Source organism: Ischnura elegans, chromosome X, assembly GCF_921293095.1.
Source record: "Ischnura elegans chromosome X, ioIscEleg1.1, whole genome shotgun sequence".
NCBI lineage: Eukaryota > Metazoa > Arthropoda > Insecta > Odonata > Coenagrionidae > Ischnura > Ischnura elegans.
This window is the reverse complement of record NC_060259.1, coordinates 34270752-34286561: the sequence shown is the minus strand read 5'-3', so window position 1 is coordinate 34286561 and position 15810 is coordinate 34270752. Positions and strand designations below refer to the sequence as shown.

Genomic DNA, 15810 nt, shown 5'->3' with positions numbered 1-15810 from the left:
GTTAAAATTATTGCTCAAGTTAAATGTTATCGAATTTTGTTCCGAATTCCTCTCAAATTTCTCAAACTCCTTCTTAGAGAGCGATGATCACTGCGTATAGTTCATATTCTTGGGTGGCCACCCCAGTATCGCTTGGAGAAGGAATCAGTTATCTGGCTTTTTTGCCCTACAGGGAAGCCCTGACCACCTCAACTCCCGAAATGTTGATGGCTCTGAAGGAGGCATTTCCTCATAGGCTAAGGTCATTGACTCTTTCGACTGAGGTAACTCAATTTACTCAGAACTGTATCCGATGCAGAGGCACATACTTCCCAAAGCACAATATTTTCACTTATCTCTAATTAAGGGCAAAAAAAAGTACTACTGAGCGGTAAAGATTTGCAAAATTATATTTCCGGGTATCGCGGTGATTTTGCCACATGTACTTGTCAATTTATCACTTTGCGTACGAAATGTTATTGACTATTATTTTACCGTTATTTACCAGAACTCCGCTAATTACTCAAAATGTTTTTGATAATTGAGTGAAGAACGTGGAAAAAATGAAGGCAAAAAATATGCATCCACTACTGTATTCATATGAAAATGTATCAAAAGATTCACGATACTTATTTTTGTTTTTTTTTGTTCCAGTGGAATAGACGAGTGACAGCATGAATTTTGTCCACAAAATGTTATTCACCTGATCACTTGAAATTTCTTTGGCAAGGTGCTGCCAAAATTTTAATTCTAGCCGTCTGGTGAGGTAATTAACCAGGACACTCTTCAACTCTCACATCCTGCACTCAGACAAATCATCCCGCCTAACAACGGCTTATACTAAATATTTTAGATACCATTCGACATTCGTACCTAAAAATGCCGTCAATATTAAGAATTTTTAGAACTTAAGGGTTTAAACCAACTTAATCGGGAAAAAGACATATCACATTATGTGTTCTTCACAAAATCCTGAATATTGGTAAATAAACCACTTGTAGCTTAGAAATCATTGAAGCTCTCTAATATTTTTGACTTTGTAAGACAGAGTTTTTTCTTCTTGATGCTTCTTTTACCATGTAAAACCGATAGTTAGTAAATATTGCGCCTATTTGAGGAAACTTAATCGCGTTTGAATGTTTCTGCCCCATAGTAATGCCCATTTGGTGAGTTTGAACTGAATCATTGTCCCCTACGTTTGTAATTGATGTTCTTGATTCCCAAGACAATTGTTTTTATAGAATTTTGGTCGTGCCAGGTGTATTAATTTGGCTGTTGCATTATTAAATTCCCGATTTTCAACATCTTAGTCTCCTGTATTCGTTATTCTCCACCATTAAAAAACTTTATTGTAATTTTAATAAAAGCAATTAGGTTGTAAATTTCTACCAATCTCCTCCAATGTTTTCTAACGAGTATAGTTCTATCCCGCAATTGATTTTTAGAATATGAAATATTGAGTGCGTAAAGAACGTAAGCCAAGTTCTTCAATTTTCATGGCAAACATCGGCCAAGGCCAACGTGTAGCAAATAAAGATAAGAAGTACATAAATTGTCACAAAATGTAAAAATTCTCCTTCTCATATCGCAGTTAGTTATTGATCACTTTTTGTCAAAGCATCTAATAAGTATATCCCTGGCCAAGCAAAAAAAACTATGGCAGTCTCAGTAAATGAGCACTCCATTATGATCCTTTGAATTTTTTAAAGAAGGAGCAGGAAGTAAGAAATCATCGATATTTTAAGAAAATTTATGAGTTTGAAGGAATGAAATCTTTTACCCTCACAATCGAAGCAAAACTTCCTTGAATAAATTTGCTACTGTACCCAGAGGACTGGCTTCAATTAATGGAGCATTTCCTGTGAGTAAAGTAATAACATAAGGATATTCCTGCTAAAATACATTAATTATTGCGCGACAATAACTGAGATCATACTTAATTACTATAGTAATATGATAGTTATATCGAGAACAACTTTCGGTAAAAAATATGCTAATGTAACTATATCAGCACTTACGCTAAAATTAACTATCTACCGAAGTGATGATACAAACGGCTAAAAACTTCATAAAAATTACTTTGAAGCAGTGAAACCGAAATATTTATTCCCTTTTCGGAAGCTATTTGAATCAATTTGCTTCGTTGTACTTCTCAGCTAAATATTTGTACGATTAAATAATGCATCATATTTTTACGGCTTTCACTGCGAAAAATGAAGTCTTCTTTCGCGAGCTACATGTATGTAGTATTTGTGAAACTCGTATGTTTCTGTTAAAAAACTTATGCTTTTTTATATAAAAACTGGGTGATTTTTTAAATTAGGATTTTTTTGAGTTTGATGACCAGATATATTCATCGTGCCTTTGAAAACCGCATTTAAGGCTTATTGTCATTGATCTCCTATTCATGTAGCTGGTTGGATGTAGGATTCCTTGAATATTGATAGCAAGGGTATGCAAACGTGCTTAATTTTATTCTCTATATTACATAAGATTCTCCCTCTATCACACAAGTATAAACCGAGACACATCTGCTTGTTTTTAGTTGTGACTCCAGGTACATTTTATACCTTGTTTTTCGTGCACTTTTCTGGGATTAGCAGCATTATTTCAGCTCAATTTCACAATATTTGTGTAGCTCTGAAATTCTCACTCACTGCTTACTAAACTGTAATGCCAACCGGAGGTTCACTGAATCTTTGTCATCCAATCTTTTACGATTGCCGTTCTACGTTTAGGAAGCGGAATCTTAGTGCCTAGCAATGAGAGCGTTTTGTTAATAATCTGAGAATCCCTCGTTCAAACCCAGTTGAAGCTTGGGATACCCTCATTCAGAAATCCTCGCAAATTAAGGTAACTCAAAGGAAAGGTCTCTGAATCTGTTGCGATTACTGTTTTCGCTGTGCATCTCATCTGGTTGTCTCCTCCACCTGTCGTAACCTTCTATGTACCGTTGTCCTCATTCTGAAAAAACTTAACCACTAGAGAAACTTCTGTTAAAAACTAATTATAGGAACGAATTTATTTTCGAATGCTAGCTTCATTGTCTGTATCTAACGGAACCAAAGGAAAGTATTCATAAGAATATTCATGAATTGTGTCTTGGTAATATATCGTACGTGTATTTTTTGACGATTCGTGCATAATTAAGTGATTATCACTGGTCAACAACCCTATGATTGGTTTTACACAGCTCTACAGTCAATTCTCCTTTCAGTTAATCATTTCAAACCTATATATTTCTTCTCTTTCACATCCTTCTTCACCTGCTAAATATATTTCGTTCGAGGTCTTCCTCTTCTGTTCTTTCCATCCACTTGTCCCTCGACGATTGTCTTAATCAGGCCATCATGTCTCAAGATGTGGCCAATAAAGTTTTTCATGAGGCTTCTATTCTTTCCTACCCTTCTTAGGACTTCCTCATTACTAACTCGGTCGATCTATTTTATCCTCATCATTCTTCTATAACACCGCATTTCAAAGGCCTCTATCCTTGATTTCTCCGCTGCTGTCATCGTCCATTGCAATGTTCTGTCACTGTATTTCATTTGCTTGAATGAAAAACTTTTTTCTAGCACATAATTTTAACCACTTCAATATCCTTTAACCAAACTAGCCTCATATATCAACAAAAATATAGATATTTCGTACGTTAGAAAGGGCTAATGGCTTACTACCTAGCCTTCTCTCATAAAATTTTAATTAAAATGCTTGAATCGCAAATTTCCTGCTAATCAAGCTTATCCGTGGCCATTACTAGCTTTTTGTGGGGCAATTGTGGGACAAGGGTAGTTATATTTTGACTTGTCGCATTATTTTTAAGCCAAGTGACTAAATCAAACAAATTAAAGTGCATGTAAAACATGCTTATATGCATTTAACTCCATACTGCAGCGAATTATAAAAATAGTCTGATAGAGTATAACTTAGATTTATTCAGCCATTCATGGTATATTTTATCTGTGATTTTCTTTGCTATATATCTCGATGGAAGAATTATCTTGCGAAGGTTCAAATATTTTGTCTTTTTGGCTATTTATAATATAGCCGCCTTTCCTCGTACGATGTACTCAGTTTTCTATCGACATGTATGATACTATTCCGGTCAAACCATTCTTTGTTTCTAAGAGCAGGGTGAAAAACTACATCAATCTAAAATGCCCTAAAGCATCGGTCTCTTGAAAGCTTTTTTTCGTGAAGGCCTCAAACATTCCTCCTCCATGCCTCCAGACACCACTCTCTCCTTTTGTATGCTGATTAGTTTACACAAATTACGGAACGCTTAAATGAGCTTCAAAACACCGAGAAGTGAGACTAAAGTTCTGTTCATTATATACCTATATCAGTTAAGCTGATTTTGGTTATCACGTAAACAATTCCCTTCCACGACACCGTTATTGAACCGAAAAATCTTCCTCAAATTCGATTAATCTTCGCACAATTTTTGCCTTAATATCTCATTTTTTTATCAGAATATCCACTTCCTTTGCTCATATGTTATGTAACAAAATTTACATTTTATTGTATTTTCGCGTCGGTATGCATTTGCTATAGTACGTAATTCTGGTGGTAGCGATAGAGTCGTGAAGGTCCATTTTTTATAAAAAATATCTTTTTAAATTTTTTGAGATGCTATAATATTAATTTCAGTTTTTCGTATGCTTTATTCGCTACCGTTATCCACCTCAATTTTTGGCATAAATCTTTTTTTTCTAAAAAAAAGTTAACCGCTAAGCAATCATACGACTCAGAGGCATGAATGCTTGCAGGAAACTTTCCTGCCCACACGATTGACTAGTTTTCATTTACTAATCCATTGAATGCAACGCCTCTCCAGAAAAATGCGTGCAATTAAATAACAGCACATCGTCCCATGACCTATTCATGCAACTTGAGATATTTATCAATCAAATGAGTGCGTTATCATAATTTTAGACAATGGTTAAACTTTCCTTTTACTGGAGCGCACGCAAAGGTACCTACAGATAAATGTAGCTAGCAAAATGACCACCAGAGGCGTATTTTATATTTTTCTTGCGAAATGAGTTCGAGGAATTTGATAAAGCTGTAATATTTTTTTTAGATGCTTAAATTTCCATTTTTTGAAGGCGTCTGTCATATATTTATAATGTTAATAAGTGAATTCTTATAGATAAAATTAATGATATTTGAAATAATCGCCTAAAATATGTTGTGAAGTTATTTTGATTCATATTCTTGAAATTCTCATGAATAAATCACAGAATTTTACTATGTAATCGCCCCTAGCCCCTTCTCTTCCACCTTTCCTTCGACGATTGTTTTCACAAAGCCATCATGCCTCATAATTTGGCGGAATAAGTTGTCCCGTCGTTTCCTTCAGGTTTTCAAAAAACTTTTTCTCCCAATCTTCTTAGCACTTCCTAATTACTTATCGTTATAAGGAAATATTTAATTATAGATACTGTCTTCAATTTAAAAAGGCCATTCTGGCTTCTAGCAGAGTTATCTTTCTCTATTCGATCGACGTTTCGGGACCCGAGTCGCGTTCCACCATCGGGGAAAGCATTGGATCTTACTCTCTTCTATTTTAATATAAAGATATGATTTGGTCAACCCCTTTCACTTCAATTCATTTTCTGAACATCACGCTTCTATCCTCTATTTATTTTTTCTGTGGTTCTTATTTAATGGAACGGTAGCTAATGAAATGAATTTTATGGTTTGCAATCATCGTAGAACAGTGAAATAAAAAGTAATTATTATTCCATATTGTAAAATACCCAGTTAAATACATCGAGAACATAGCTATCACTACTCGTACAAAATCATTTTATAACTTCCAATGCATCACATTTCATGAAATATAAGTTCTTTATGTACTTTATGGTTGTTTTAATCTTTTTAAACTATCAAAATATTTATAATCTGACCCTAAATAGTGCTAAAATTATGAAAATCTCATGACGTCATTGCGCCAAGATAGAAGTTAATGACGAGCTACACTCGTAATGCGCGATTTGGCATGGGAAGTTCACAAGGAGCTAGACTCGTCATTTCAGCGCAAGGGGTTCACCCTTTCTTACCCAGGGCTGTCTCTGAGAGAAAAGAAATTTCATGACTTCTAGTTTTTAAAAAGTGAAAATTTGCTACTCAATCATAAATAATGCTGCTGCTACATTGTTCACCATTCAAATTTACAGCGCAAAAGCACACGTAGTTTAGATATTTCCTTTATAGAGCTGAAACTATATTTATTTTTTATGTTACTTTGAATCAAAATTGGGCAATAATAGGTTAAACGTATAACAACTGTTTTCTTGAAATGAGACTGAATGGATCCCCGTCCCTCCCGCCATTGACTGAATTCAGCACCTTTTCCCACCGTCGAGTGAGTCGCCTCACCGCACGTTTCCGTTGCGGTTCACGCCATGCTTTTTTGATCCTTGTTCCACATGATTTGCGGATTCGTTTCCGCCCGTTGCAAGAAGTTCAGTCTCATCCAGCATCATCACTTCAGCAGCATTTCTTGCGAGTTTTCCCAGCACCTAGTGAAACTTTCTATGCGTCACATTTCCTGAGCTGTTTGAACGTGTCATCGGCTCTTTTTTGCATGCTGCCTCATTGCTTTTAAATAATGGCCTTAGCAATTTCATTTTTATTTCATCGATTTTTCATCACACTGGGATTAATTTCCTTCGCCAATCCACATTCATATAAAGGTATTTCAACAATATTTACTATGTTTTTAATGAATAAAGTTAAACTGTTCTTTTTTCGCAGAATTTCTATGGAAAAAGAAAGTTTAAATTTTATTAATCCAAAATGTTCAGCAAAATCCATAAAGTAATGCTGGAAACCATCAACAGTATTTAATCTAGTAATAGTATATGCATAGCTAGCTAGCAATGGAATTATCTATTGAAAGGCATTTCACTTGGTTAGTATTTGAATCCGTATACGTGACTTCCATGTCAGGTATTTTAAGAGATAGTTTTAAGGCCTGGTTACACGATACATTAACACGTACGGGTTAATGTCTAAATGTATGAACGCGTGAATGAGCACGAAAATGTACCGTGTAACCACCCAACTTGTGCGAATGCATGAACGGAAAATAGAACCTGTTCTAATTTGGTTCATGCATTCGTACATGTTCCGTTCCGGTCCACCAAAATCATTCACGCAAACGTACATTAACTTGTACGTGTTAATGTACCGTGTAACCAGGTCTTCATGATAGGTGATCGATAACCTTCACATTTGCGGCTGCAGCCTTAACTTGAGAGCAGTTGAGACTCACATAAAAGCAATTAGTCCCGAGTATCGATTAGTTAGACAAGTGCCTTTAAACAGAAATCGTATATTGAGGCGTTCATATTACGCAAAATATGAACGAGATATTATAAATATCCTTGTATAATTTTAAAATTATGGTTAAGCTTTATTATAATTCGAACTATTAAGTGTTACTCCGATAGTGTTGAAGTTACTGAGAGGTCATTTCTCCACTGCTGCCTACCATTTTCAGTCAACTTCAACTATAGGAAAAGTAGAATCAGATTTATAAATTCAGGCCGACCCCAGTGATCCCTCAATGAAATTATCCTGTGGAATATGAGTCTTATTCGGTCCATCCGATAACGTTATAAGGAGTATGCGGAATCCACCTGCCTCAAAAGAGCTATCGTTGGCTCAAATATAATCCGTCTCTCATGGCTGAATAACAAAAGTCATGGAAAATAATAACCTACATCACAACCTGTTCGTTCTGTCAAATTTCGTTGAGCAGAACTATATTCTGATAAATATACCTAATATTTCAAACTTTTCGGCCTGCGGACGAAAACGCTGCACTTCTTCCCCCTAGACTACAAACATCTACACTTCCCTGACCGAGGCCATCACTTCAGGCTTCAACAACAAATGGATTAGCCACTGCGTCTTCTTGGACCTGGAGGCGGCCTTCGACCGGGTTTGGACCCTGGGCCTAATCTACAAACTGTCTGCTACTGAAACCCTATCGCACCTCCTAAAAATAATCAAATCCTTCGTATCCGACCTTATACTTTGTTCAAATCAACTCCACTCAGTCCTTTTTCCGACCCATATCATCTGGAGTTCCTCAAAGAGCCATCCTTTCACCTACCCTTTTTCATATTTACGTTAATGACACCCCGACCAATCCTGCAGCCCAACTCCTCCTATACGCCGACGACACCACGATTCTGGCTCAGGGTTCCGACCCGGACACCACGGCCGATCGCCTACAAGAGTATATCGACGACTACGAAGACTGGTCTAAGGACTGGAAGCTTTCAATCAATCCAGAAAAATGTGTGCATATCGTTTTCTCAAAACGCCCAAGAACCGGAGAAGGACCGCGCCTTTATTTCAAAAATAAAACAATTCCTAAACAAGAAGTTACAAAATACCTTGGCATTGAATTTGACAAACGCCTTACTTGGTCGTATCATATTTCATTTACCATCATTAAGGCCAAAGGAGTCGCCGCTGCTCTGCAACCTCTACTAAGGCCGTCAGCTCCGTTATCCTCGAAAACGAAAATGCTACTTTACAATAGCACCATTAAGCCGCTATTAAGCTACGCTTCCCCTGCGTGGCTTGACGCGGCGCCAAGTCATCTAAAGAAGCTACAAACTACTGAAAATATTATCATCAGAAGAATTATCGGAGCTCCATGGTTACTGAGTAACGCGCAAATAGGAAAGGATCTAAAAATATGTCCCTTATTATCTGAATTAAAATCTAACATTCATAAAGGGCATAGCCGGATAAGAGGGTGAAAAGTCCCCCCTCCGGGATTTTTCCCGTACTTGGGGTATGCGATTTGGGATCAAACAGGACAAACCTCCCCACATTTCCAGCCCGCTAGAGACCCACCAGGGCCGGCTAGATCGAAAATACGATTTTCACTCTTTTCTTAATATATCGGTCAAGAAGGCATATTTTTAATGCGGTTTGCGGTATTTGAAACCTTATTTAATGGAGCAGATTTCCAAGTATTTTCAAGAACTTTGAGCGGGACAAGAAGATATGGCGTTGATTTGAAAATTTCTACCGCAAGTTTTTATAAAATACGTTTCAGAGGGTCAAAAAGAAAAAACGTTTTCTGGAGGTGTTTTTTAATACCTTTCGGCTGGCGTATTGAGGGCCTCTAGCGGGCTGGAAATGTGGGGAGGTTTGTCCTGTTTGATCCCAAATCGCATACCCCAAGTACGGGAAAAATCCCGGAGGGGGGACTTTTCACCCTCTTATTCGGCTATGCCCTTTGCAAGCACTTTTGGCAGGACAGAAAACAAAATGCTCACGAGTCTCTGGTACGACGAAAATTTACCCATATTACGACACAAAAAAACCTAAAACAGCCGTTAATCCATCCCACATCCCTTCTCCCTAAATTGAGCCAGTCAGTGCCATGACAAACTAAATACTTATTAGCAGAAACCACGACAAGCAGAAACGCCTGGTAGACAGCACACCATCTGGGAACTGGGCACCACTAAACAAAAAGAAACCCGTTGCGTGCGTGCGTGCATCTACACTTCCTCTCGCTTTTATTCGTTTTTCTTCCCAATTCCCTCAATTTTGCATTCATATTGCGAGTTACTAAAGAATCGCCCCTAATGTATTATGGTTCCCATAACTTTGGGCTCTATAAGTTATAAAAATCTTCAAATTTAGATGCACGATTTGTAAATTCTTGGCCATCCTCCCCGCTTCTTCTTAAAAATATGACGGATTCAAGATTTTTCATTCCCACTCTCTGCCTCTCCTTTACCTGTTCTCAGGTTCCCTCATATTTAGAATTTTTATCTTCCGTATGTGATTTTACCTGCAATATCTACCACGGCAAGAGTAGGGGAAGGTTGCCTAAATCGCACCATTTTTGGAAAGAAACGTATTAACTCAAAAATAAGTGACGCAATGCAAGTTTTTAATGCTACTAAATATGAGGAGTGTCTATTTTTCTCACAATTTTTGGGGACAGTCATTCCAAGTTGAACACATGTATAAAAATTGAATATCAAACCTCTGAAAACGGTCCCACTGATGCGATTTAGGCAACCGGTTTGCCAAATCGCATCAGTGGAGACCAAAACTAGGAAATGATGTTTCAACGACAATGAGAGGTGGAGAGGTAAGTTATTTGAGGTTATTTTTTAGATCCCTTAAAGGAGCAAACATTGCATTAAAATACCCGTGACATAAGGAACGAAAAAAGTTAAATAAGTCAGTTTAAAGTATACCGGGACTAGCCGCGGTTGATACGTTTATAGTTTAATAATTTAATACGTTTCTTTCGCACGATTAAATAAGTCATATCTTTGACATTAATAATAGATATATTTTTTTTGCTTGATAAAAAATCTGCAATGATTGAAACAAAATTTACAAGCCCTTTGTATAAGTGTTGATGCTTTGGAATAGTATTTTCGCGGTAGTTTTTTTAAGACTTCTTACATTGCATAGGTATAGGGAGACGTGGTGCGATTTGGGAGCAACCGCCATATTATATGAAATCATTTCCACTGCCTAAACACGTCATGATGCCACACTGTTAATAGCAATAAATGAAACACAATAGACTTCAAAAGTATATATGTAGCTAAAACTATGTAAATACAACTTACTTGATTTTAATATTCTTGTAAGAAGACCAAAAAAATGGCAGAAGAGATACTTGTTTTCTTAATACCTACGCAGCTGAATTGATACTACGCTGGTGGGCGCAATTAAAGTGTGGTGTGCTTGGTGATGCAGGAAGTTCCGAGTGCAGCCATTAGATTGCATATATATCTAATACATTGGTATCTAGGATGGTGGTGTGATCTGGGAAGCGGTGCGATATAGGCAACTCTCCCCTTAAGTAATTTCACTCTTCGCGACTGTACGTAGCGTTTTATGTCCTCAACATCGCAATCAACCTCATTCTTCTGATAAAATTTCTTCTCATACTTATTTTCCAATTCCTGAATACGTTTCCTCTCGTATTGAAATTTTCGAGGTTTTCATTGAGGCAATACCACTTCAACCCCTTTCTTACTCCCTTTACAATATGCCCTCAAACTCTGAGGTCTTACTCGGCATTTGATTTGATTGATTGATCGCTACCGATATAGAAAGAGCGTGGTAGCATAATGAGTAGAGAAAAGTAGCCTGGGCTCAAATCCCGCTCAAGACATTGGAAGACTTCAAGGTGGCTCAGGGAAAGGAAGTGGCCCACTCAACCGAAATGTATGTTACTCCCACGCCAGTGGATTAGCGTGGAGTGAGCTCTACCCTATCGAAATAAATCGTGGTGTTCATTTGCTAATACCATGATGTACCTTTAGGGCATTTGCTACTCAGCACCTGCTTTTATAATGCTCTAGTTTATTCACGGTGTGGGAAAATGTATATCCATTTCAAAGTTTTATTTTTTATCGAGTACAAAAGAGGACTGGCTTTATGGGAGATTGTGATGAGGTAGAGGAAGGTTAGCTAAAGAAAGGCGTTGTGGAGTGGGGGGGAAGATGAGTGGGTTGAGAGGCGGCGGAGGAAATATTCGTCGCACAACAGGAGAAATGGAATGAGGGAAACCATGGAATTTGGATTATTTTGGAAATTTTTTCCTCGGCTTTCGGAAAATTTTAGAGGGTGTTGATTCTATGATTTCCTATCGTATCCCGTTCTTCCCGTTCACCCCTAATGCACCCGGAAATAGAGATATAGAGTCAATTTGCAACACTTAATTGATAGAAAATGTAATGTTCCCAGGGTTTCAGACGATTTTAGAGGGTGTCATGGATAATTTTTATCGCATCTCGTCTCGTTCACCTCAAAAATTTTTATAAGTCACTGAGTCAGTGACCGGAAGTGGGTTTTATAGTATATGAACATATGCGAATTCATGAAGGGAAGGAATGATATGATTCAAGACAGATTTTCTCCTTAAATGCTAAAAAATTAAAATGCAAAATTTTTTCGCTAAACAGTTTCGGGATAATTAGTTTGAGATGAACATTAATCCACACATATAATTATTTGTAAATCTGGGACCCTTAGGAACAAACGTTTGTTGAATTGTGGTGGAACGATCCATACGTGCATTGACGAAGATCTAGGAGTTAAAATGGGGGAGCGTGGTTTCCCAGAAGGCGATGCGATTTGTTGTGAAACTTCTCGGGTTCGAATCCCAGGACCTTCGGACTCCCCCGAATAATAATTAATCCAGTGCGAAATGGGCCAAAGAAAGGAGCTACCCCTCTTATTGCCATAAATAGCTGGCATTCGCATGCCTGTGTCCTAGTCCAGAATTAGTCCTGCCCATATCCATCCAGACCAACATACGGGTTGAAAACTGAATGAGGAATTGTCGGCAGGCATGGAGGCGGCCGCCGACTGCTTGGGTAATTTTTATCGCAGAGAAGGACAGCGGGCTTGTTATTGTGAAAAAGTGGGGATATTGAAAGTTAAATACACTTCCTATCGACAATCAGTTCCCCCAAATCATCAAACTACATGTCTTAGAAAGTTTACATTTGCTTTTTTCCTTACCTCCACATAAATATGCATGTTTTCAATTAAAATTGTATATAAAATCAACTGATTTGGGAGTTACTTGGTGGAACGATGACATGTTCATGGTAAAACAAAACCCAGTACTATTTCACAAACTTTTATTATCTGCCAGCTAGTTGCGACGTTTATACCGTCATTATCAAGACTAACAGAGCAATAGCGTACAACGTCTAGCCTTATATACCCAACAATAGTGTGAGGGAAGGAGAGGGTGAACTAAAAGAGGAGAAGGGGGGTTGGGCATTGTTGGTTGAATAGAGGGTCAAAACTCAAAGTATAAAAGCTGGGGGGGGGGAGAGGCAGATAGAAGGTCAGGTGGTAACGAGGTTAATGGAGAGGGGAGGAGGAGCATTGTCAGGGAAGAAGTCAGATTTAAAAACAGTAGATGAAAAATTAGAACATTTGAATACAGTCATATCATTTCAAATTTTGGTGTTACGTGCAAGAGTGCATTTGGTGGTTTCTAAACTTTTTAAAATATTCAGTACATGTAAAATTTTAATATTTAAATCACTGTTGTGGCCGGATTCATCTATGGTCTATGGACACCTATGGTCTTCCACGTTGCCAAACTAAGCCCAAAATCGATACTTTGTATGCCTTTCATTCTAAACGTTTTAAGGTAAACAATCTTGATGTGTGCGGTGAAGAGATGCAAGACGCATGCTGAGTCTATGAAGGAAATAATTTTTAATGGGCTTCGGCTTTTTTGGCTTAGGAACTATCGCTTGATATTTACGAAAATCAATTTTCAACTGTACATTACTTTGAAATATTAAAGGTGTTATTGATTTAAAATCCTAAACGGCCTTTCTGGGGTCTTGTTTTTTCCTCACGAAGAATTGAAATTCCAACCTTCGCTTTGAATCATCTCCTAAAGCTTTGGGCACGCCCCGCGGCTCCTTGGGCCTGGCGCTTCTCTCATACAGTGAAAAGCAATAATTTGGGAAAAATTCCCACTTATGATTCTGAATGCTATCTTACTAACGGTAGCAAAAGTGGGTACCCCGCCATTCAATCTGTAAAGAGACTCCTTGCTCGTGATATCTTCTCTAAAAATCTGGATCGTTATCGGAACATTTGAGCCTCTAATGCAAACATTTGAAATGAAGCATGATGCCTTGTTTACAAGAATCAAATTTGAGTAAACTTTCCTTAACTATGGAGTTAAAAACTAGATAGTTAGCCAGTTTACAACAGCTTAAAACGGCGTCAAACATCTTGCGTAGTTAGATGAATAAAAGGCTCAAATTTATTTCAAAACTTATGAGTAGCATGGAAGAACCATTGAGAATCATTTAAGCAATCGTAACTATCCTAAAATCGATTTCAATATTGATACGCGGTCTGCGCCGTGATTAATTATTTCAGCTATCAAAACGGTGCCTAATATATTAGTCACGCTCAGATTGATTGTCTCTGTGGAAGTCGACGCACTGATTTTTAAAAATTATTTATAATAAATTGATGGGGTAGAGACAGTGTATGAAGAAGCTATCGCAGACTAGGCTTTAACTATTTGAGATCGTTTATGAACATATTCGTGTGATCTCATAATTATAGATGAGATACAAATTCAACAATTGTGGATAGAAATTGCTGGTAGTCCAAGAAAAGAAATGCACCCCGTGAACTTGAATATTGAAGAAATTTCTCTCGCTATTAGCATAATGCGTACTGATCCATCCTCACCTGTTGAACCTTCTCTCGAAGCAGCATTGACTGAATTAACACTCTGATGTTTCCTTGTTAAGGAGGACATAAGGATTGTGTGTGCATGTGAGAAACCTTGACGACGATCTTATTAATATTCTGCATAAGCTTAAGAAGTACCTACAATGCTTTTTTATACCACATCACCTAGGTGGATATGGCTTAGCACTAGGTATTCCTCGCCAAATAATGCCATTTTTCTCCGCATCAGCAGGCCACTATCATTTATAGATCCAATGCATTTCAAAGTAGGCTAGATTATTTATTCAGTCACAATTTAACAACTAAGCAAGGAAAGCGAGGGAATTTTTTTCAGATCATTAAGAGTGACCTTCATCAAATGTGCCGTCATTTGTGATCACATTGCTGTATCGAATACCGCGCGTATACTCTCACGCTAAGAAGGGGTAGCTTAAATCAATTATATTTTCAAACTCGCCTGTTCATTTCACAAACTCAAATTGAATCTAATTTCTGAGGAATTTTTCCAGGCGTTTGTCTTTAAATTCACATTATTAATTGCATGGAACTTTTTGCAAACGCATTACTCTTTTTATCTCCAGTGAGATCATTGTAATTTAGACATTGTTGTCATTAAAAGAAATAGATGCAGCAAAAGAGATAGGAATGTTTATGTTAGAGTAAGTTTTGGATTGGCACATTTGTTTCCTGGACCAAATGCGAGGCTTTGGTGACTCAATTTATTTATAATCGATTTTTTTTAATATTTGGCTGTTCAAATAACGTTATTTAAGGCTGCATTCTGGATTGAGTGATTGATTTACTTACTCTAAGCTCTATCTGATTTCATGCTGTACAATTTAATGCTATGAGGAAGGTGTGCCACATATTTAATTGCATTATTGCGATAAGTCTAAACCCCTATGTTTGCCTTGGCAAGTTAGAAAATTGTGTTTAATATTAAATATTTTCTTACTTGCGGGATGAATCCTAATTTGATGCATTTCTTTTTCAGTCCCTTTTTCCAGAGGATATTTTCGGAAAACCCCTGCAAGCATCCTGTTATCATATTAAAAGATCTCAGAAGATGGGAAGTTCAAGGAATTGTTGACTTCATGTACAAAGGCGAGATAAGTGTTGCTCAAGAACATCTCACCTCGTTAATAAAGGCTGCCGAATCACTACAGGTAAGAATTTATTTATCGTATTTGTGTGGCTTATTCCGTGTAGACATCTTATTACGGAACATTGAATACATTTTTGCGTACATCATTTCACTTCCTACGTTGATAAGCCATCATGAATTTGTTTGTTTTTTTCGATTAGAAATGTGCTAGACTATAAGGCATCTAACGAGGAATAATATACAGCATAATTTATAATACCTTCAACAGAACGCCGGAATATGACTACCAGTGGTTCAGTAGTTATTTGGGCCCACTATATTTATTTTGCTCTTCAAAAACGAATACATCCACATGCTAACAAAATTTTGCCGAGTTTATGGAGCTTAATAATTGTTTTTATTGCACCTAAGATCTTAGTTGTCATTAAAACTCTATTAGCCACTCATTAATTCTTCGTGATATCTTC

General features: G+C 37.2%; 1 protein-coding gene across 1 annotated transcript in view; it reads left to right on the top strand.

The window, feature by feature from the left end:
- The window catches only part of LOC124171126 (protein jim lovell), a 166233-nt gene that overhangs the window by 106818 nt on the left and 43605 nt on the right, over positions 1-15810 (top strand). Inside the window, exon 3 of the mRNA XM_046550263.1 lies at positions 15233-15404. Coding sequence (XP_046406219.1) covers positions 15233-15404 — 172 coding nt within the window. The remainder of the gene's footprint in view (positions 1-15232; positions 15405-15810) is intronic.